This window comes from Anopheles darlingi, chromosome 2, assembly GCF_943734745.1.
Source record: "Anopheles darlingi chromosome 2, idAnoDarlMG_H_01, whole genome shotgun sequence".
NCBI classification, from domain to species: Eukaryota; Metazoa; Arthropoda; class Insecta; order Diptera; family Culicidae; genus Anopheles; species Anopheles darlingi.
This window is the reverse complement of record NC_064874.1, coordinates 1,240,896-1,265,000: the sequence shown is the minus strand read 5'-3', so window position 1 is coordinate 1,265,000 and position 24,105 is coordinate 1,240,896. Positions and strand designations below refer to the sequence as shown.

The 24,105-nt window shown below is 47.3% G+C and overlaps 2 protein-coding genes across 2 annotated transcripts in view; one reads left to right on the top strand and one right to left on the bottom strand.

The window, feature by feature from the left end:
- The window catches only part of LOC125952187 (polyhomeotic-proximal chromatin protein), a 25,624-nt gene extending 4,384 nt beyond the window's left edge, over positions 1 to 21,240 (top strand). The window contains exons 2-7 of the mRNA XM_049681503.1: positions 12,150 to 13,891; positions 13,964 to 14,465; positions 14,533 to 14,731; positions 14,912 to 16,334; positions 18,676 to 19,473; positions 19,555 to 21,240. Coding sequence (XP_049537460.1) covers positions 12,150 to 13,891; positions 13,964 to 14,465; positions 14,533 to 14,731; positions 14,912 to 16,334; positions 18,676 to 19,473; positions 19,555 to 20,471 — 5,581 coding nt within the window. The 3' untranslated portion in view covers positions 20,472 to 21,240. The remainder of the gene's footprint in view (positions 1 to 12,149; positions 13,892 to 13,963; positions 14,466 to 14,532; positions 14,732 to 14,911; positions 16,335 to 18,675; positions 19,474 to 19,554) is intronic.
- Positions 1 to 24,105, bottom strand: part of LOC125952192 (endoplasmic reticulum chaperone BiP) — a 231,265-nt gene that overhangs the window by 37,003 nt on the left and 170,157 nt on the right. The window lies entirely within an intron of this gene.

Here is a 24,105-nt window from a genome sequence, read left to right as displayed (position 1 = left end):
TCATAGTAGCATAAATGTGCCCTTTTAGATTTGGCGAAATCTCTAGTTTGTTGCATGATTTTACGTTTACCCGATTCGAATTTTCTATCTCTCCGCTACAAGTTGGAGCATATGATGGTGCTCCATCGATCATTCTTCATCAAAGTTGACAGCATCGTCGAGGGGTTGGGGGATGAATATGAAGGCAACAAACATGTTTCTTTACATTAAAGCAGGCATTGATAGCACCATTGCTCCGGTGTTGTACCAGAGCATGCCCGTAAGCCTTTCAAGGATTTGTGTCCTCGCTTTCCCCTAGCATTGGCGTTATCCTGTTTTTCCGGGGCCCACCACAATCCAATCACTGTGGCAGCAAGAGGGAGGAAGGACGAAATGGTTGCCTACCTTTTCTCTCCATTCCCTAGCGCTCTAGCTCCTGCTGTTGCTGCTTCGGCGCACGGTTTGCTGAGATTGTTGACATGCGTATGCCATACCATGCTGCCATCGGGAACGGGACACTTGCTATGCTTCTCACTCTGGCCAGCAGGGATCTCGATAGAGCAGGAGCAGAGTGTGATTCCCAATTCGCTCAAACGGCAAAATTCTCCATCCCCTCGGGTGGCTTTTATGTATCGGGTGTATGTTTTGCGTTTCACATAACGCCGGCCATGTAATGGTTCGTTTCTCATATATAAAATATCAGACAGAAGTTCCGCCGACACTGGGGATTCACCAGCAACCGGAGAGCCCACCAGACCACCAGACAACTAAGCAAACCTCGGTGTAGTCAAGGCAACGTCCGAATAGAGTAGTGTGGTGGACGCTGAAGAACCAGAGAGGTATTATCAGACAGGAAATTGAATACACAAACTGATCGCCGGAGTCCATGTGAAATGCAGGGTAAGCGTGAATTCGTTCTCGCTCTCTCGGCGCCATCGATTCCTTGCGAATCTCGCGAGCGATAGGCGGCATTAGAGAAAGAACCAATACAATGCGATGAAATCGAAAGTTTTTCTTTCGTTGGAAACCCAATTGAGGTTTACGAAATGAAATCTAATCATGTATAGAATGTTCTAAAATATTTAAGGATATTTTATGTTTAAATTTGTAAACAGTTTATGCATGTTCAACGTATTAGAATCCTAGTTTGGAGATTGATTGGAGAACTTTTGCGGTGGTAGCAGCTCTCTTTATATACGAGTTGCGCGTCCTTATGGCAGAGGTTCACTCTCTCAAGCTAGGAATGAAGAGAGCGAAATAAAGCGAAAGTCCTTGTTGGCGGGAATGTTGGGGTTTTCTACCCAAGAACGGAATGCCTCATACTCCTTGTAACCGGAGCAGACAGAAGCGGGGCAGCAGGCAAATGCATCCCAACCAACCATATCATCATTGCCATCCGCATCATTATCATCAGTATCAGTATCTTTATCATTAGTTGTGGTTCGTTTGTTATGGTTTATGATTTATCGTGCTAGATAAGAATTTACTTCAAATATTCTCATCCACGTGTCTGGGATTTGTGAGGAAACTGATATCTTCAATCTATAGATGTTTTCGTATTCTCCGCGACATTCTGCAACAAAAAGTTATACAAGGCTGCGTTCGAAACATTAAATCTCATCTGCTTTTTAATGGGGAATGAAAGTATTCATTGAATTCATTTTGAAACCCTATAAACTCGCAATTTTGCCAACATCGCCATGAATGTTAATGTGGATTGTTGATGGTAAGTCGAAGGAGTCGAAGATCTTCATTTGAAATGCAGAGGGAGCGCTCGTAAGAAACACGACCACAGCCTAAATCCCAAGAAACACACATCTAAGGATTCTACCAAAGCACAAAAGTGGTCGTAAATCATGGTGCGCGCCCTCATCAGTGTTGTTTTGAGAACAACAATATAAAGAGAAAGAGATAGAGAGAGAGATAGAGAGAGAGAGAGAGAGAGAGAGAGAGAGAAAGAAAGAGAGAAGGAGAGAAGAGAGAGACAGTCAGGTAGTGTGAACAGCGGTTGAGTTATTAGTTAGATAAGCGGAAGGACTAGCGCAGCCGCGGGAGAAAAACTCTCCCCAAGCTTGGTTCGAGGTGGGTAGCGTCTACGAACGATGCTAGATACATCCTTTAGCGCATATGGCAGACGTTCAATCAAGCCACGTGCTTCTCAGTTCTTATGTACTTCTTCCAAAACGCGAAACATCGTGTGATGTTTCGATACCAATAAATAGTAATCTCTTGGATTACAGTGTCTTGGAGACTTCTTGAAAGTTGGCATCAACAATATAGCTTTTATTCAATTACTGTGGGCTGAAAACGAAACGGCTGAACAAGAATGTAGGTCCAACTTTTCATATAACTCAACAGACAATAGTAGTCATAAATATTTGCTGAACCAAAATGGATGTCTCTTCTTGCCTAGAATATTAATATTTGGCTTACGTACATAAACTGCACGTATAGAAACTATTATTTTAAGGAAATCCTTTTTTATCTACTGTATACATTTTGCTGGGAAGATGAACATTTTCCCATTTTCCCAGAGGAGTACAAGGCTTTAAACGAATTAACGGAATTTCCACCACAAAGCACGGGAGGAGCTACCAGGAGAGTTTTTGCTTCCAAAGTCCCTGTTAGTGAGTGCATGATTTATGCTTCGTCTTTGTGTAGCTTCTATGCTTTGTTTATCCTGCGTTTGGTCTGTGCGCGTTGGTGAACCATCATTGAACCATCCTCTCCGTCGTAATCACTTCGGGCGAGATTTTAGCCTTTTTTGTCTGTCCAGCGCAGAGAGAGGGTGCAGTCGGATTTTTGGCGCCTTTACTTTTTTGGAGTGCACACATGGACAGACATACATAAGAGTGATCACAACTTAGACATCGAATGGAGTTTGGAATGAAATTTATCATCCATACATGTATGCCTCATACACTACATGTATTTTGGTGTTAATAGTAGTTCGTTTAACTTGGCTAGATAACAAAGTTGCTGGAAATAATCGTTAACCGAATCATCTGCTCATCCATAAACAAATAATCAAATGATTATCTATGACGCCGAACGAGGCAGGAATCAATTTGTGCGGTGTACGAGATAAGGAGTTCTCCGGGCGCCTAATCGCTTTGCAGCGGCAATATCGTCATAGTCACCGAGGCATGGAGTGCGTGCGTGTGGCTACTTTGTGATAGGGAGAGAGAGCAAGAACAAAAAAAGGGGAAAGAAAAGAAAGGCTACAGGATATCAGTTATTGGAAATTCCTTCCGCTTCCATCAAAGGAACCAGCGGCCCCCATCGCGTGTAATGTGGATGCATATTGTCGTCACATAATATGTGTGATTTTGGCAAAATGAAACATAGCGTATCGAGGGGAGCCGCCATATTACATCAGCTAACGATGAGACAAGGTCGGAGAGGCCGGCAAGTGTGTTTATGTTCTGGCCATACCTTCTGACCGATTTCGAAACGATTTATCAAAATTCGTTCATCACCCATGTGTGTATGTGTGTGTGTGCATTGGATTCGTGTCAATACGGGGGAGATGCGTGTGAATCTACAGCGTAAGGTTAGAGGGAGCATAAGTGCTCTCTAGCATAAAGTGCGCCGCTTTTTTGGGGGGTGCTGTTCCAAACCAAGGCGGCTGTGGGCGCTGTGCCAAATGTGGCAGAAGCAACCGGAAGTAACGCATCATCCTCTGGTGTGTGCGCCGCGTGTGCGCTTGGCAATGAGAGAAAGAGGGGCCGCCGATTCGAAAGGTATGCGTTAATCAAAGCCAGGGGTGTGGTGGTAGCGCTAGGGGCATGTGTTGGGAAAAGGGTTCGATTGTGAGGAGGAAAAGAAGGAAGGAATAGCAAAAAATGGGACAAAATTGTGTTTTTTTTCTTCCTCTTCGTTCGCTGAGCACATTCTCCCTCCCTCATTCGCATCCATAATCGTACAGAAGCAGCCCACACCGACAAAAAGAGAAGTGAAAAAAAAAGCGGCTGAAACACGGGGCATGTCGGGGTGAGGTGAGGAGAGCAAACGGTACCTTTTGCGCTGGCCAAAAATGCACTTTTCCCCCAATTTTCGGTTTCCCATTTTCCTGTCGAATGGTGGTTGCGTTGTCGTCGTCGGGTTCCCTCTGTCCATTCAATCGCAGCATGCATGCGCGCTGTGCAGCAGCAGCAGTACACACAACGAGCTCGATGAGGCAATGGCTGCTACGATAGAGACCATCTTTAAACTTTGGAACAAATGGATTTGCAGCATAGCAGCGCTGGTTCGAGATCCGCGCGTCCCCATCACATGCGATCCCGGTAAAAACACACACACGCGTACGATAGAGCGAATTGTTCCGAGAGTGGTGCCTGCTGCTACTGTCGGTTGTCCCGACGAAGCGACACTGCCGTCCCCGTGATGGATGATGCCTTTGGTTGGTCGGTCGGTCGGTCGGTCGATGGTTCCGAGGTCCGATGAGGCAGCAAATCGAGGCTAGCACAGAGTCCCGGAGAATGGTTGCTTCCTTCCTCCCGTGCGTGTGATGGTTGTGTCACGGTTGGACTTTTTACCTCGTTCATCCGGTTCCGCATTTTGTGTTCAGGGCGCACAGCAGCCAGCCCGTGCTAGGAAAGAGTTTTAATGAAATCAAGGGTCAGAAGCAAACAAAAACAGTTCGTCTCATAAAAGAGAGGGAGGGAGCGAGGGGGAAAGGGGGCTAAAAATTATCACAGAAGGTTTCAGATTCTGTGTTGTTGCACTTTTTTTTTTTGAGAGAATTACAAAAATTATCAAAAGATGCGGACAAGTATGCCGCAGTACGAATATGTGTCCCCACAACGAAGCAACCATCCATCCGCAGACAGATTGGTCTGGATTTTGTGTCTCAAGAGAACTTCTCTGTTATTGTTTGATCGGCAGCCCATGTTCCTGCTTTTCTCGGTCGAGGACAACAAAAAAAAAAAACGATCCGCCTGGTGGTGACCCCTGCAGAGAGAGCAGGGTGAGAGAGAACGCGCGATTCCCGATGGTGCATTTGGGCATCATGCAGCTGCGCCATTTATTTGTTGAACAAAAATAGTAAACGAAAAAAAAATGGCGCCAACCGGAAAGAGGGGGGAGGTTACAGCAGGCCATGCCATTCGGTTTTAAAATTTCCCCCCTCAAAGTGTCGCCGCTAGGTTGGTTGAAATAATGGGGGAAACTCGAATACAGAGAGAGAGTGAGAGAGGACAACTTGAACGACAGAAATCCGAGTGTCGCCAACGCCTCGGCATCTCTGCTGAACCCTGTGGCAATTTGTTGATTGCAGCTGGAGGGAGTAAGAGCGAGGGAGAGGGAGAGAGAGAGAGAGAGAGAGAGAGACGGGAGGCTGAGGATAAGGATCGTCAAATTAGGCAAAGGGTTGCATAAATTAACCGCTTTTAGGAGTCCGGCCGGGAGAGGCCGTTTTGCTCGCTCCCCAGGACTCACGGACTACAGGAGAATGAGAAAGAGAGAAAAAGAGATAGAGAGCGAGTGAAGGAAGTGGTGGCAGAGAAATGAATTGGAAAGTAATGCGTGCAGATTCCAGTGCAAAAAACAAAAACCGTACGAAATTCGCACTGACGAACTCCCATAACAATTCATTACATGAGGTGTAGAGTGACACCGTTTGGTAGAGGGGGGATGGCGTCAAGTTGGAGTTGGCAGCACGCCTGCTCGTGCCATTGGCTACTGAGATGGAGTAGTTAGCGTGTTACGTGATAGTAAACATAAAACGCCTGCTACATACGAAGAGGTTTTTGTGTCACTCTGGACGATAGTGTGCGTTTGGGTGTGATTCATGTTCTCCGGTGCCGATCCAGTCGAAGGTATCCTCCTTTTCCGTTTGGCGGTGCCCTGAATGGCATTCTAAGCCGTGAAGAGCGGGCGAAACTGTCTTCACGCTTACAGTGGCCAATCGGTCAGCAAAAAGGTTGCCGCTGCAGGTTTCAATTTTGACGCTCGAAACCAGTTTTCCAGTGAAACCTGCCAACGGAAACGATCCCGTCAAGGGGCGAAACGACTCAGACAGGCAGGCAGGCAGGCAGTCATCAGGCTCAATTGCATCGCCCTGCTCATCGAGCACATTGATCCATCCGCGGCCGGGTTGGGTCACAATCAAGCTCCGAGCTGAACCCAAGGCGCACTGGCCTTTACTTCATGTTTTGCTCGCTCTTGTTCTCCGTCTCTGTCGCTCCTTCGTAACGTGACGATCATTTACGATCGCAGCATTCGTCGTAAAATTAATATTCAGAACTCTGGTAAACCAGAAGACGCAGATGACGGTCGGGTGCGCTCCGCGGACTTAGCGCGCGCGGTATCGGTCAGCCGAACAGCGCAAGGAGAGAAAGAGTTGTCTGTGATGTCTTCCATTGCATCGTTTGCCTTTGCTATACCATCGCTTCCAGGAGAATGCTTAAGACGGTTTCGACTTTTCATTATTACAATTTTATGGCAAGTTAGAGTTTGGGGCGGAGGCCTTGACAGAACAAATCCGCTTCGAACGCCATAAAGTTAAAGTGTTTCCACATGATTCATCTACGGCATGTTCGGACTTGTTTGGTGGTTGGTCCACGTCCACTTCAAACAATAAACGGCCATTGAGAGATCTGGAATTTAATGTAGAGTGAGAAAACTGGTTTCTTTTTTCTAATATTCCTTCTGATATTTTCTGTCTGTCGGAATCTGTCCTGCATGATGTGGGCATCTGCGATAAGGTGATCAATACTTCTGCCTATAAGAAGTCCCTCTTGGTCCCGAGTGCCGATGATTTCTTAATAATGAACCGATGGCTTTATGAGTTTCAAATGATGATCCATTTTCGTTCACTGGCTCCTCCAATGAGGATCAGCAGAAGCATGCCAATGACTGATGAATAGGAGTGGGAGGAGAACTTTAACGAAAAAACTTTTCTCTTTTGTCTACCTTTAGCGGGGATATAGTGCTTCAAATTGGTATGCAACAACGTTGCGTAACGAAACACACTGTTTATTCACCTAGCTTTCGTAGACTTCAGGAATGGATAGGACCAGAATCAGGAAAAAGAATCGAAGAAAACAGAAGAAACACAAAAAAGCAAGATTCAGAAGGAATTTACTTTGAAGCCCTTTACAGAGGGCGAATGTCCCCGGAAGTCGTTTGCGAAACCCGAATGTGACGTACTAAGCCTAGGGCAGCGGTTCCAGGCGGACAAAAAGGTGAATAAAAACCATTCAATAAGTCTAGCAAAAGTTGGGGTTCTCGTCAAACCGAAACCTGGTATACGATGATTGAGTTGCGACTGAATCCTTCTAGAGATGGTCAACTCTTAGACCTAACTCAATGCTAGTTTTTTCATGATAAATGATGTAAATACTGGAAACCCGCAGGGATAGAAGTTATGCTACGTTGTTCGATTGAAGTGAAATGCACGAGCTCTCTGAGCACTTGTCACGCATCCTACAGATCGACTAATGTTCCTCTCTCTGGCTCCAGGAAGTCTGCTCACTCTCCCCTTTCATGGCTGCTGCATGTTGGATGCTATGTTGCTGTATGCAGTATAGGTTCGGCCAGTATCAATCATGTTCTTTTCTACTCCTACTCTATGCCGTATCCTCGAGCATCCAGACTGTATGCAGACGATGCAGGGCTGCAGAGCATCACTGCAGAAGACAATTTTGCACATAATTGGGAGCAAAGACAGGTTTGTTGTCAATGCAGAAGTCGACGCGGCGCTTCTCTGTTCTAGTAACTGTGTGCTGACCATTGATATGAAAATTCGTCTGTGTGACCGGTAAAGGAAGACAAGAAGGCTCGCACAACGGATACAAAGGGCCTCTGGCATGACGGAATACTCGAAGAGTCTATTGAGTAAGGGATGTACTTTGCATATTTCTCCCGCTCATCTGATTCGACTCAAGAGCCAGTCTCGAATTTTATCATTATCGAAGCGAATATTCCTAAAATTATGTTCAAATCTGTGGGTCATTCCTATTTCCATCAAGTCAGATTTTATTTCTATTTTTCACATACCGTGCTTTGGACGGAAGTTGAGCAAATAATAGTCGAAGCTCGCCACTCCAATGTCTCCGGTGACTTCAACGATGAACCCGTTCGGCAGATGATGACGGTACCATGACCACTCACAGTAGTCTACAGAAGATAGGTGGTGCTGGTCCCGAGCGTGGTCGCCATCAGTCCAAAGTGTAGACTAGTTATTTCCGGTGGTATTCATGCTGCCGCCAGTAGGGTTGCTGGTTAAATTATAGCCGGAACAGGACACAGTCCATGACCAATGATGGTGGTCCGGCACTTGTGTTTGCTCACGCTGCTTGGTCGTTTTGCATTGTTTCTCGTTCATATTCCGTAGAAAGAGATTTTTTCTCCTTCTGGCACTGTAGTAAAATCGGAATTCTTTTTATGGCCACGTACTACTATAGCATCAAATGTCTGCAAAGTTAGTGTTTACGGCACATTGTTTTTGCTCTTCATTTTTATTACGAATTCCAATGTTTTGTGATTTTTTTTTAATGAAATTTCCTCTTGAGTTCTAAATCAACTTCCTGGTGTACCATTTTGTTCTCTTCTTCGCTCTTTGATAACACTACACACTCTTCTTTCGGGTGTTGCGTGGGCAGTAGAGGCCTATTTTGTTTGAATAGTCCCTATCCTTTCTGTGATAATTTAGCTCCAATTGTTGCTCTTAATCAATTCGCCTTTCCTCCCCTAAGGCTACGGCTTGTGTTAGTGGATCAAGCTGACAAATCAACATCATGTTGATTGATTTGGAGCCGTGGTCAGGTTTTTTGTTGGCATATTTTCATCGAATGGCTACAGGTAAAACGCTCTAAGCTCTACAGTTGAAACCAAGCCGGTTGAAGAAGGGCGGAATATCGTATAGTTAGTTTGTCCAGAATGGACGGAAAAATGGAAATAAAAATATGACGTTAGTTCTCTATCCTATTTGCCATGAAACAGGATGTGTATGTGGATGGTTTTTGCTAGTGTCTGTTGCTGATGTACGTCAGGGCAAATTGATTTGTTATTAACTGACTCTAGGGGTTTTAATTTAATTTGCCCATGTTGGGCGGTGGTCGCGATAGTTTCATGCGGAGTTTCGCAAAAAACATATTTCCGTTGCCTGTGTGTCTGTAAAGTTATGGAATTTTTATTTGTTTATCATTTTTCAAAAGCTTTTATCAAAGTGATGCTGCATGGATTGTTTTATGGTAAAGTGGCGATTTTCTAGGTTTCCACCGTTCTTTCGCTGTTAGATTGTTTGTACTAGAGCTGACTATTTATAGATGCAAATTGAAATTTGTCGGCAACAGATGTGTCGTTGCTCTGTACTATTAGAGAGCACACAGGAACGTATATGACCGATGAACGATAATTCATTTTGCGGAGTTCAAACCTTTCGTCGAAGACCACAAATTACGACCGAGATACGCACAGGAAAGACGAAATCCCAGCCTCCTTTTTTCTCTAGGACACGATGGAGCGAGAGTCCGTAAGGCATCCTGTATAAGTACATAGAGCGTTGCAGCTATAGTAGATATCGTAAAGGTTTCAGGTGGAAAGTTTCAGTAAAACCAATTCACCGGAAATCCTGGGCCCACATCAGCCTCTTGCCCTGTTGTAGCCACAGGACATACGCACGAAAAAGCAGCCTTGTCATATTACCGATCCCCTCCGCGGTATGTTCAGTGGGCAAAGGGTGGCTGTAGTTCTGTTGCGTGCACACAACATGTGTCTCTTTCTCCCCAAGATATGCGTGTTTTTGGATTCCCCTTTTTAATGGCCCCTCATGCTACTGCTCCTTGTCCTTTTTGGAGCTGCAGATGTCTGTGAATGTACTAGTATCAGGAACCACCGGATATACAGAATCTCTCTCCTCGTGTGGTGAACATGGTACATCCAGAAAGGGAGGGGTACTGATGGGGCAGAGCAACTTTGCCAGTGATCAACGGCTACCTACCCATATGATATAGCATCGGCTCTATTGCACTGTTTTCGAATCGAAAGGATGCAGTCCCCACAGCGAAAGCATATAGCAGAGGCTGACGCGAATGCAGGTTTTTGGTTAATTGGTTTTTGGTTAATCCTTGGGTAGTGGGGTGGAAACAGGTTGCTAAACCCGATAATTTGAATACGAAAGAAGCTCCCTCAGCAGTAGTAGTCGAGAGTGATTTCCACTGTAATTATGTCTTTCTCTTTTGCTGCGTCTCTCTAATAGTCCGCCAAAGTTCCCAAAGTAGTGTGCCACGGGAGGTGAAGAATCTATTTTCATTCTCACTCCGTCGTGATAGGAGCAAGGATATCCTGAATCGTCAAGCTGCTGTCCATGAGTAGTCTGGGAAGCACAGTAAGGAATGGTACGAATAACTTCGTTTCATTAAAATAAGATGAGCTGAAATCCGATTACCGACTTTTTTATTCCTCATGGCCGGGTCGAGCGATTGGAAAATTTACGGTTATCGTATCGACCGATGGACGACGGGTTTCTCTAGTAATGGTTAGCAGAGCCTTGGGGCCATTCTTTGGTTTCTGATAAAGCCATTGCTAGATTGATACTCCTTCTTGAACCTTTCACTATGGCTAGTAAGCTAAAATACCCTGCCATATTCAATTCTACTTGAAAACGGTTCGTAAAATGTTGGATGCATAAGTATAAATAGTGTTACTAGTGTGTAGGCTAGTGCTAGTAGTATTCCTGTTTCAGTATTAAATTTTTTATAGCAATATAGACTTGCATTATGCGTTGGTTCTCGTCGGGAATCGGCGGTCTAACGTACCAAAACCATTCTACAGATCTCTCTGACATGAGTCTGTGTGCAAAAACAGCGCATTATTCGTCCAAACCATTGCGGGGGGAACCATTTTTTTCCGTCCACGTTCTTTCTATTGCCAGCAGTGCGTTCAGATGGATGAGTTCGTTCCCAGACGGTGGCCGCATAGATGAACGAAGGCAGAATGCATAACACGCAGAAGGCGTCGCTTTCACACTTCCGAATAATTCAGAAATATGATCGCGTAATTGCTCTTTTATGTCTTTCAACCATTAGAAAGCACGGGCATATGGGGACAGGGTTGGAATGGACTCTCATCCTAGTGCCAACAGACGATTTTTTTTCCTGTACTTTTGGCGCTTCAATTTTAGCGAACAGAATACCACGAGATGCTCAATGGATAGCGTGTTAGTTCAATTTCAGAACATTCACACTCGCAATAATTAGTGTATTTCTTTCATTTGTGGTTGTGGTATTGTGTGGTTTCATTGAGTATAAGCATGTATACAAATTTTATAAGAAATATGGGTCGAGGAGCAATCTGTCCAGAAGCTAAAAGAGAACGTGTTTTAATATACGTGCTTTGAAGCTCCACAAACGAGGATTCTCGTAACGGAAAATCGCTGATATGGTAACCCAAAACGTTGGTTTTTATGCTTTGCAAATAACAAAACCGAGGTTGTGGACCGGAAGACCACGAAAAACGACTAAAAATGATGATGTTCGGATCAAGCAGCTAAGCTCGTGTAATGATCCTTGCAAATCATCAACCAAGATCAAAGGAATTTTAGGCTTATCGTGTAGTTCTAGAACGATTTTCCGAAGAATATTTGAGACGGGGAAACCGCGATAATGCAGGAAAGTATCCATCGCTAAGCAACAGCCATCTGCGAAACAGGCTAGAATTGTATCGGGGAAGAATCGGGTTTTGGGTCGAATCAGAATATGGCCGAAAATAGGAAGCACGTTATCATGCCGTTTGAATCAAAGATACATTTGAATGGATCGGATACGGCTATGATTGCAGCAACCTCTGCCACACCACCAACAGTTTCAAACTTTACTGGCAGGTTTACTATCGTTTGGAGATGCTTTTCATGGTATGAGGAGTAGTCACTTTTTACTGTCTTACAATCTGTAGATTTTTTGTAGTATCCTTTTGCTGTAGTCTGTATCAATTGTATGTAGCGTTAATAGAATCTTTAAGAAGATGTTCTTATTCTTTTGACTGTCACTATCCGTTAATGCTCTTGTATTTATTGAAAAAAGATGGTTTGAAGTAAATCATAGTGTGCTTTGCAGGAAGCCAAACTGATTTGACACAACTCCGATATCATTCCATTGATCGATATATCTGGCGCCATATTGAATCTCTTTTCTAATCATAGCTTGTTTTTCCATTTCTTTTTACAGATCCGAACATTACGATAATTTGAAGAAGGAGGAAGAACAGTCTGCTTCAGTTACTTCGGCCATTAACAACAACAATCTGCACATTGGATACAGCAGTGTAGGGATCATATCGCCCAGATCGTCAAGTCATCAACCAGAGTCGCCCCAACGGAAACGCACACGGACACCTTCGAGAACGGTTTCGAGTGATACGAGCAGTGCAGACGACTCATCGGATCAAACGGCTTCCTTGGTGACAGTGAAATTGCCGTGGAATCCTATTATCAAGGCCGGAGCTCAATCTCCTGCCGCTGCTACGACTGCTCCTTCATCGCTAGCGACTTTACCTGTCTCAAGAAACAACAGTAAATCACCACTGCAAGCCCACCTTCGGCCGATCAGTGGGACGACAACGATCGTTCTGACTGGGAGTGGAACGGTTCCATCAAACGGCAGCGATCGTCCGTTGAAGTGTTTGGAAACGCTTGCCGAGAAGGCAGGCATCACTATTGACGATCCGTACGACTTCATACCTAGCACGCTGGAGAAGTCCCAGAGCCCGGCGCAGGTGGCCCAGCAGACGTCGGTGCCCCTGCAGCTGTCCCAGGAACAGTTGTTCCAGTATCAACAGATTCAGGCCTATGGTGGCACAATCCAGGTCAAACAGGAGTACAATCCGACACCGACCGGTCAATCCGGCGGTGTCGATCATCAGGCGCAGCAACAGGCTCAACAGCAAGCTGTTCAACAGCAGCAGCAACAGCAACAGCAAGCTGTTCAACAGATGCAAGTCCTAGCGGAGGCAAGTGGTGTGGCCACTCCGCAGAGCCCACACCATGCACAAACGTTGCAGCAACAGGCGGCCCAACAGCAGCAATCGGCCGCTGCAGCGGCTGCTGCCCTGAACACCATGTCTCCGCTACAAGCAATGGCCACCGGGCAGCAGCTCTCATCTGCCGATTGGCAGCATGGGCGTATGGTGGTACAGCAACCGATCTCCAATGCTCAGTATCTACAGCAACTGTATGGCACTCAGCAGATCGTATTCCCACCACTAGGCGGGCAGCAGCAGTTCCAGCTCATTACAGCCTCGAAACCCTTCCAAGGTACGCCACAAATGTTGACCACGGCCAATGGGAAACAGGTGATCGGAACGACCGGAACAAGCAACTTCAATAGTCCCGCATCGTTCGCCTTCTTCTCACCGCTGAGCGTGGTCAACTCACAGCCACAGGCTCAGGCACAGAACTTGCTTCCGACGCTCAGTGCTGCCGCTGCACAAACGGCCAACGCTGGTGGGAACAACAAGGCTGCTACTCAACAAGATGTACAGAAGCAGCTACATAATGCTGTTGCCGTGGCGACTGCTGCAGGAAACGGTGCCGGACAGAAAGTGCAACTACAGAAACTGGGCGCAGGTTTGGCCGGTACAGCCGGAGCTGCTGGTCAGCAGAATATTGCCACACTAACCCAGCAACAGGCTGCGGCAGCAGCGGCTGCTGGTGCTGCCGGACAGCAGTGTGTCCAAGTATCACAATCGCCCATGCAAACGGCACAATTGTTGAGTCCACTGCAGCAGCAGGGAGCCCAGCAGATGCAATTTTCCACCCAGTGGCCTCTGCAGGGACAAATCTGGTCCACACCGAATGGGTTCGTCGCCTCAAACCCAATCATCATCCGGGGAACTAACCCGGACGGTACCCCCAACATGTTCATTCAGAATGCGCAGCAAACACTACAGCAAGCCCCTCAAACTCATAACCGTAAGTAATCGATTCTTTGTCACCATTTTATGTATGAAATCGTACGACTTATTCGTTTTTATTCTTTTTTAGAAACATTGACACTGCCTTGTGCCATCGCTCAACCACCGCAGCAGCAACAACAACAGCAGCAGCAACAGCAGCAAGCTGGTCAACCAGCTACCAACCAGAATTCTGCACAGGGCACAGTTCAAACTGGTCAGGCGACACAATTGGCGGTGGGTGCTGGAGGTGCTCAGACGGTCGGAACGGCTGGCCTAGCGGTGGGAGGTTTACAGAATCAAAAACAACTCACTGGCGCCATGGGAAGTAAACCAAGCCAGCGACCACAGATACTGCCACAGGGTGCCTCGCCCATACGCCCTTCGGTATCAACGCAAACCGCTCAGGCACAGCAGAACCTACTTAACAAGGGCAAGATGCGTACCAACAAGCAGCCGCTAGTTCGTCCCGCTGGTCCTATCATCAAAACGGAGCTGGCATCGAGCGTGACGACGGCACAGAAGCTTGGCCAACCAGCCAATCAGACGGCACCACAGCAACAGTTGCAGCAGGTTGTCACGAGCAGTGGAAAGTAAGTGTTACAAAGACAACGTTTGTTAAGCGATGGTCAATGTACTGATGTACCAAATTTTCTGCAGAATGGTTTTAATGAATACAGCCGGAGGGACACTGAATTCCGCCGTACTGAACATGCCAATACTGAGTGACGGCACTAAACAGCAACAACAGCAATTGCAGCTGCAGCAGCAAATCAAAACCGCTCAACAGCAGCAACAGCAGCAGCAACAGACGGCCAACCAGCAACCGCAGCAGCACATTCTGCTCCAACAGCAGCAGGTAAGAAGGGTTAATAATAATTGGGCAAGCGTTAATGTGAGTTAAATTCGTTATTTTAATTATATTTCGGCGATTGTTGGAATGGACTTTAATTTATGAATATTCCAACGAACCGTTTATCGTAAAGGCAGCTAATATTTAAACGTCCGTACTAATGTTGTACTGTTACTTTCTCTGTAGGCAATCTTGCAACAGCAAGTAATGCAACAGCAGCAGCAGCAGCAGGCACAACAGCAACAAGCGCAGCATGCAGCTCAACAGCAACAAATGCAGCAGTTGCAGCAGCAGTTCCTGCAGCAAGCTGCTGCCGCTGGTCAGGCAAATCAAAATGCGGCTCAATTACTGTCTACTGCTCAGCAAAGCCAACTGGTACAGGCTACGGCGGCTGGAAACGCTCAGCAAGGCAACATCGTCCATCAGCTGCTTTTCCAGCAGGGACAACACAATCAACCTGGCATGATGATCAACGTTTCGTCCGACGCATTGTTGCAGCAGCAGCAAGTCCAGCATGCTCAACAGCAGCAGCAACAACAGCAACATCAGCAGCAGCAACAGCAACAGCAACAACAGCAACACCAGCAACAGCAACAGCAGCAACAAAATGCTGCTGCTCAGGCTCTTCAGCAACTAGCCGGTCAGACGGCAGCGGGCAATGTTGTACAGAGTGGAAAGGGTACCGCTCAGATGATTATGACGGCGTCGCTTGGCCAAGTCAGTGGTGATCGGGCGACACTCGTATCGCAAGGCGGTCAAACGTTGCAGATCGATAGGAATCTTCTCCCGGCATCGATCGCGAATATGGCCGGCAGTCCGATTGTGGTCACGAGCAATGGGGCCACCATTTCACCGATTCACCAAGCGAATCAATCAAACGCGACGAACAATGCTGGTGGTATACACTCGGCTCAGCATCACGCACAGATGCTGGTCTCTTCGATGGCATCGGGCTCGGTTCAGCAGGGTCAGAATCCGATCGTCGCCATGACATCGCTTTCGGCTGCACCGATGTCAGTCGCATCCATCATCAGTTCCGGTGCGATTCCTTCGATTTCCTCGAGTGTCACTACGACGACGGCCTCTCTCGGTCAACCGCAAGCAACCCTTGTCCCGGCGGGCATGAAGGAAGCCGACACGAAGGCGATTAGTGTTGCGATGCATCAACTGCAGCAGCTATCGACGCCTCAGAAACAGTTACAACAGCAACAGCTTCTGGACAGTATGAATGCAGCGAACATGACCGCCTATGCTGCGGCTGCTTCTGTTGGTGGATCACAGATGACTGCGGCTGGTTCAGTTGGAGCCGCCGGTGGTATTTCTGGAGCCATTCCCGTCTCTTCTGCTGCCGGTACCATGACCCTGATGACTTCGCCGGGTGGCAAAATCCTCACTTCGATGGCCCCGATCGGTACACCACCACAGCAACCAGCAAGCCAGGTTATGTCAACCGCAAGCGGTACAGCGATGTCCGGTTCAAAGATTGGTCTGTTCCAATCTCCAAATGCTACGCTACAGTCCGTCCATGTTTCGGTTCCAACAGCACCAGCAGGTGACAACCTGATGGCTACATCTGGGAAGGAGAAGGCAGGAGACGCCAGTGCAAAAGGTAAGAATAATTTTGCAAATACTAATTTTAAGAAGACTCCATATCCATTCGAAAACTTTTGTGATGAATGAAAGTCATTTGGGATCTCAATTGTTTTTTTCTGCTTGCACAGAAGATAATGCCATGATCCAACATATTTATGCGCAATCTGGTCGTTTTATTGTCGTTGACGACTGCTTGATTTTTTTTGTATAATGAGTAGCATCAGTTTCTCTTTTCATCCGGCACCATGACAAACCACGTCGCTAAACGACGGCAGTTCCGGTTTGGTTGTCTTTGCTCTTGCATTCCACTGACGTAGAAGGCACCGGCATAAACTCGTTCTTTTCGTTCGGGTAAGATCATTGCCAAGACTCATGAGGCAGGGGGCCGGCCAGTCGTGTCGGTCCGTTGTGTTTGTGCGTTGCTAGCAACGAGAGAACACTAAAAAAGAGCGCAATAGAAGTCGAGAGTCGCACCGTGAGAGAAGGTTGCTGGCGCTGCCGTACTCGCGAATTGACCGAGGATGGTTAGTTTTGCACAACTGACTTGACGTGGTCGTGGCGGTGGTGTGTGTGGTATTGGTTCGGGAGCCGCCGTTGTTGCGTGTTTGTTTCAACGAAGCCGACGGTTAGTGACGAGAACGAAGAGCGTGCTGGTGCTCCCATGCCATTCAAGCCAAACGCGCCATTCAGTCAGCCATTCGAGTCAAACGCTGTTAATCATCGTACCCGTGTCAATGCCGCGTTTACCGTCTTCGCCTTTCATACCGGTTCGTGGTCATATTTCTGCGACACATGGGCTGGAGTCAAATTCAGATCTCCAAACGGTTCGGTGTCGTTTCCAACCAGCATCGAGCAGCAATCTAAGGTGGCTCCAGTTTCGTTCGCTACGGTAGCTAATGTAAAACGTGACCGAAACAGCAACACCGTTACTACAGAGAAAACAGAAGAAGGCAGCGGAGCGGGAGAGGGAGGGAAAAGAAAACGGAAGGAAAAAGATGCAACAAACATTTACATTCCGCTCCAAGTGCAAGGGCAAGGTCACTTATCGCAGCAGCGGCAGCAGCATCAACCAAGTAGTGAGTACGATGAAGTGCACGCAGCAGCAGCAGCAGTAGGTGCAGCGGGCGGTATGACACAGTGATCGATATATCGAACCCTAGGAGAGAGCGGGTTTCAATTGCGAAATGAGATGGCGCTCGCAACATAAGGCACGTGTTACAGCTGGGTGGTTGGCAAGAGAGAAAAAGTTAAAAACACGGTGGCCACCGGACGAACGTCCGACGACCTACCATCATCATGCACACCGTTGTGTATTGCGAGTGTTATGTGTCGCCTCTTGCGCCGTGTTTGTCACCAGTGACGCTCGAGATACACGTTGGTGACGTCAATTGAATGTGCGATTGCTTCGCGCGGCCACTGTGTTTTGTTTGCTCCGGCTTTGCTGACCATCACCATCCTGTTGCCATAGGATGTAAGCAGCACCAGGTGCTGCTACGCTAGAAGGACGGTTTTCGCGCGCGTAGTGTTTAATCGCTGAGATTCGGTGTTAGTGACGCGTGCTTGGATGGCACCGTAGACCGAAAAATAACCTCACGATTGTATTTGTGAATGTATTTGCACGTTTGCATCCGGTTGAGGCTCTGTTCATGGAAAAAGAGTTCATAGTAGGTCGACTAAACTAGCGTGTTCTGTTCTCGCGAAGTTGTCACTCTCAGTAGATCACAGTATTCTGATTACGGTTTAGCTTTTCATTCAAATTTCAAGTATGCTTTCAAAGATGAAGGTTACCGGAAACCTAACATGCTCAGATCTAGAATTTCGGATTCACTGCCTAGCCAGTGCCGATTAACTCTTTTTGTTCTGTCAGAAATAGTAATGTCGATCATATTTGCTATAACTTCACTATGACTACCGCGCTGTGCGGTGAGATTCGTTAAAGGCTAGCGGCCCCCGCGGATTATATGAGGTAGCGCGTGATGGAGAGGAAGTGTTTTTCATGTTCCTCGGTGGATTTCCTCTTTCGCAAGATGTTGACTCTCTTATCCGTTCAATTTTATTTCGAACGCACTTTCGGTGCCATAGGCTACTCGATGTCGTATCGCGACGGATTCGGAAATAAATCTCCTTAGGGAAGCTTCTGATGACGATCGCTGTAACCATCGAATATCAAGCATAATGCTTCGTATGTTTGTGTGAGTGTGTTTGACCATTTACACAACGTATGCTCGTTGATATTTATCACCACCGCTAGGTGTTTGTTGTGTCGTGATCATGATGAGATTTATTGCTGGATATTAAAGATCATACAACTATACGTTACTCATTCGTCTATCTCTCTCTCCTTTTGTCTATTTTAGATTCAGAAACATCCGTGGCTACATCCGCGGAGAGTGCATCCGATGCGCAATTAAACGGCTCCAGTAGCACGCCGATGGATATATCAGTAACGACGGCAACGTCGTCGTCATCATCAGTGTCTGTCGGAGGGGCAGTTGCTGCTGTATCGTCTCTTGCCTCGCTTATGCCGCCATCCTCATTCACCTCGCTGGCTGCTAGTGGAGCTGCGGGTCCAGGTGGAATTACGACGCTCAGTAACAGCACGAGTGGGACCACGACGACAACGGCCGGAACCATAGTGGGTTCGTCGCTTACTGGCGATCAACAAAACACTATCGGCAAAGATGGCACAACAGGAAGTCAGCCAGCTTCCACGTCCGTTAGCGCATCGGTAGCCATCTCAACGACGACTACTAGCGTGGCAAACAGCAGCAGCACGACCACGACATCAACGACAACGTCGTTGAGTGCTGCCATAACGGCGGCGATCGCAACGGTTACCGGAACGTTGGCCGTCCCTGTGAGCAACATTGGAGCGAATGGTGTCCTTTCGACTGGAAGTGGATCAATCACGACGGCCAGCAGCAGCATTTCCGCTGCTACGACAACATCAGTTTCGTCCCCTGGAGCAGGATTACCGCCACCGACGCAATCAAAGGCCGGAGTCAATTCGGATAAGGGTGGTATCCCGAAGGCAACCATCAAACCGAATGTTTTAACGCACGTGATTGAAGGTTACGTGATACAGGAAGCGAATGAACCGTTTGCCGTGCAGCGTCAGCGCTATCCAGAGCGAGATACTTCCGATGAACCACCGAGTAAGTTTGGATTCGATTGCTCTGTGGTGTGTCAACAAGGATTCAGATGCCTAATCCCTCTTCTTTTCTTTCGTGTTTCAGAAAAACGTTCAACAAATGAGGCGAACTCGCCGCTCTCTCCTTCCAGTGCCGCGGCCGCTGGTGGTGGTGACTCGGGTAATTGTGAGGTATGCGGCAAGTCGGAGTTGCGCAGCAAGATGAAACGGAAACGGTTCTGCAGCGTATCGTGTGCCCGATCGGCAAAGCAAAACTCAACCGAGCAGATCTCATCGCCAGTACAGAACGGAACGGTCGGGAATGGTGGTAGTGCGCTTGTTGATACGGTCATGAACGGTGGCGCGGTGACTACCCTTCCGACACCGATGGTTGTCGCAGGTGCGGATCCATCGCTTAATCAACTGACAATGCTTGGCTCCTCGCCGACAGCTGTAGTTCATTCGAACGTAAAGCTTGAAATGAAGGACGCTTACGGACAACCTGCGCCACAACAGCAGCAACAGCTGCCAGGTGTGCTTGGTGCGGCTACTCCATTCGCCCAGCAACAGCAGCAACAGCAGCAGCAACAACAACTATTGCTTCAACAACAGCAATCGGCAGCTGCTACCTTGCTTACGGCTGCGGCTGCGCCTCTGACAGTCGGTACTGCACCAACGGGCACCGGTATGCTGTTATCGGCGGGAGATGTAGCCACTCCGGGTGGTCCACAAACGCCTACCGGATTGGCAGCAGCGGCGGCCGCTGCCGCAGCAGCTTCCGAAGAGAATTCCTCCATCTTACGGTGGACGGTGCAGGATGTGTACGAGTTCATCCGTGCACTGCCAGGTTGTGCCGATTACGCGGAGGATTTCGTGAACCAGGAAATCGACGGACAGGCACTGCTGCTACTGAAGGAAAACCATCTCGTCAGTACGATGGACATGAAGCTCGGACCGGCGCTCAAGATTGTGGCGCGAGTGAACCTGATGAAAACGGCTATCGCACCTCCCGAGGGACAATAACTGGTTGCGACATGTTACGTGGTGTGAGTTGCGTAGGGACACATGCCCTTTACTTCTCGTTGTACATACCGATCGCACGTAGAGCAATTTTGCATGGTTTGCTATTTTACTTTGAAGTGAGGGTCAGAGAAAAAAACAAACGATTAATTTATTCCCCCCCCCCCCACCTCATTCGCCTCTTTGCATTATCCCTTATTCGTTGTTAGGTTGTATGGCCGCATTTCTTATCGAACGGTCTCATTTGTTTACTAAAAGAGAGCGAGTAACGAAACACAAGGCTTAGTTAGTCAGCAGTTGTAAGGTATAATAATAGTGGAGCGGGGCGATTCTTTCGTTCCTCGTTTATTGAAAGATTTCTCTCATTGTATTAGGGAATCGAAAACTTCGTTTAAATGTTGGCCCGAGTACGAGAGAGAGAGAGAGAGAGAGAGAGAGAGTGCAGTAGCAGATAAGGGTGTCTCTTTAGTGACTAACGATTGTATCGATTGCTTCTCCGGCATTCTCTCATGATTTTAATGATTCATCCGGTATAGGCATTTTTTTAGACTCTAGACACAATGTAGAAAGAACAGACCGCCCCTATCCCCTCTATAAATAATATTGCTTAAGGCACAACAATCGCGTGGAACTGATGAATTGTCACAAGGAAAAGGCAAATGATGATGGGAGGCTCAAGGGCCTCTCGTGTCGTGTACAATGTACTACACCTATGTAAAACATATTTGTGAAACGAAAAACAGAAAATAAGAAATCTTGTAATGAAATGAAACATTTTGGGTAGTTTTCAATGTGAAAGAAATAACGAATTGTATTTGAACGGAAATAAAAGTATGCATCAGTGAGCGAGTGAGAGCTCAAAGATCGGGCAACTTCGCATAGAAAGACACAATAGCACGCAAGGATTAAATAATACAGCAAGGTCGACTCGATCTGTATAAAATACACAAATCTGTTAATTTGGAGACAATAATTCGGGGATAGCATGTAGATAATTTCGGTGTAAATTAACAAAATCATCTTGATGTGGTTTGAAACTAAGTAAAATTCGAGTAAAGCACCATTTTTAATCATTATGATTGTTGATGAAGGCCCGAGATAAACCAGATTGCTTAGATTTTGTTGTTGCGATGGTAGCAGTAAAAAATGATTATGAATAGCTATTCTGAAATCATTCAAAGTATCGAGTCTGCATCGATCCGTTAACCATGCCGACCATGGCAGTTCGTTTTCAGAACCCACTGGAACTGGAACTCCAGTATTTTTCAAATCGTTCGTAAATGTGGCCACCACTTAAACAGGCCGTACACTTATGCTTCTTTCAATGCCCCCTCCCCTCCGGGCTCACTTATCGGTCACCGCCATTATGAAACCAACCAAAATAGCGTTGACTGTTCCTGCTGCTGGTGGTGCTCTTGCTGGTGCTGGCAAATGTTTGCGGAAAACTTAAGCGACACGTCTTGTGCCGCAGAGGTCGGCGAGGGTCTCTGCACCGCGGCACTCTCTAGCTAGCGCCAACGCGTAATCATTAACACGTGAGAACTGTCGAGACAAAGAAAGCGCCACCGCGCCACCCCCCTGCTGCGGTATCCTCGGTTACACGCACGCGGGTTGCATGAGAGTGTCCAAGCAACCTGCGTGGTGAGAATTGTGCAACCGGGTGGAACCAAATGTTGTAGGGAGCAATCGACACCCAAGGCAGCCACACAAACACACACACACACGCACACAGACACACACACAGACCGGGTGATTGGAAGACGGTGGATCATTCCGTCCAGCCGTGGAGCAGCGGAACATGGAACTTTAGGACCCAGGCGTTTGCCCAGTGACCAGTGACCTCAACACGCTGCTGGATGTCTTGATTTCGTTTGATCCATTCATCTTCCTGGAGTCCGTGCGGGCGCAGAACATGGCGTTCGGGCTCCCAGTGGATTACCATAGAATGGCGCTTCTAATTTCTAATCCAGGTGAGAGTTTTTCGGACCTCGTTAGCAGTAACCCTCTTTTTCATGGGATGACTTCGCCCGTTTGATGCTTACATTATTTCTCCAAGAGTGTATTTTCCGTTGATTCAATCTAGAAAACGAGTTATCCCGAAGTCGATAGAAATTGAATTCAAACAACTTGGTGCAACATTGAAAGTCAATCCTCTCGAATGCCCTGTTTCCGTTTCCGATGCGTGTGAATTACAGGTGTCTTCAACTGACAATCCGTGTGAATGTTCACAATCCAAAGCCTGCCTAAAATGGTGCATCGCAGTGACCGTGTCGACGTGATTTGTGTGTTTTCACAGGCCTGCTATTACTACTACTAGTACTACTGCCCCTGCTGTGGGTATCGAAGGAAGAAACCATTTAGCCCAGGCTGCTGCGATGGTTTGCGGTTTTGAGGTTAAAGTTTCGTTCTATTCAGAAGACGAACGACACGATGATGGTATGCGGGCAGAGAACAACGGCTATACCGAAACCCAACACTTCTCGGTCCTCTCGGTCGTTTGGTTGTTCGGTGGGTGGGCAGTTCCTGTGTGAAATTGGCTCGGCTCGTGGTTCCCATGCTCCCCGAAAGCCCAGCGTCGCGTCAGGAAGACTTCCGGCGACGGCCCGCTCCGGTGCCCGTGGGCCTGCTGGCACATTTAATAACCTTGCGATGGACGCAAAATTGTGTTTGTTCCGGCATCTTGGCGCAGAGAGTTCCATCTGATGCTGACGGCATCTTTGGGGGGTCGTCGTACGGGAATGATTGATTACGACAAGGATGGGCTTAGTTTCACCGGAGAGAGCGGACGCCCTATACTAGCACCGTTTATTGAACTTGGCGTTCAACGAGCCGATAAGATGAAACGATTCATCTGGTGCTGCCGTTTTGGCCATTTCATTTGACGATATTTGCATGCCCATTGGATGAAACATGGAGCATAAGTACTGGTTCCCGGTTTCTCTCGACAAACTTCAGTTGCATTCTTAAATGATCGAGGTCACGACACACCGAGACGTGACCAAACGGCGGCGTGCAGGTTGATTGGCATTCCGTTAAGAAGGCGTCCTCTTTTTTCCATTCCGTCGTGTGTCCTACTTGAACCACACGAGTTAACGGTTCGTTCTTCGACACAGATAAACCACGGTTCATCTCCATGTTTGGTCCGTGTCCGCCCGATTTTTAAGTTGTCACTTGACACTTTTATTTTATACCAAGGATAGTTGATGGTGTGGCTCATAATCCGTACGAGAACATTCGTACAACAACAGTCGAAATCAAGCATTGAGGAATCGCTGATGTGGAGTGAAGTTTGCCGATCATCGTGGATAACACACACTCGTGTTCTCGTCGAACATAAAACTCCCTCTGTTCCCACGACGACGACGGCGGTGGCTTCGGTTTTGATTAAGATCTTTCGCTTTCGGTTTCGTCTCAGTCAACAGTAGGCTAGGCGGCAATTCGATGCCACTCCGAACGGCTGTGATCATTCAACACGAAAGAGATAAATGTTTCGAGTGAGCTCGACGAAGAGTCACATCGTTCACATTGGCCAGGCCACCATAATTGGCGGTTTCTGGCCATGGAAATGCGCCACTCAGGAAGCGCATAGGAAGTGCTACCCCGCCGGCGGGCAGGGGACGCAAACATTGATTATCGT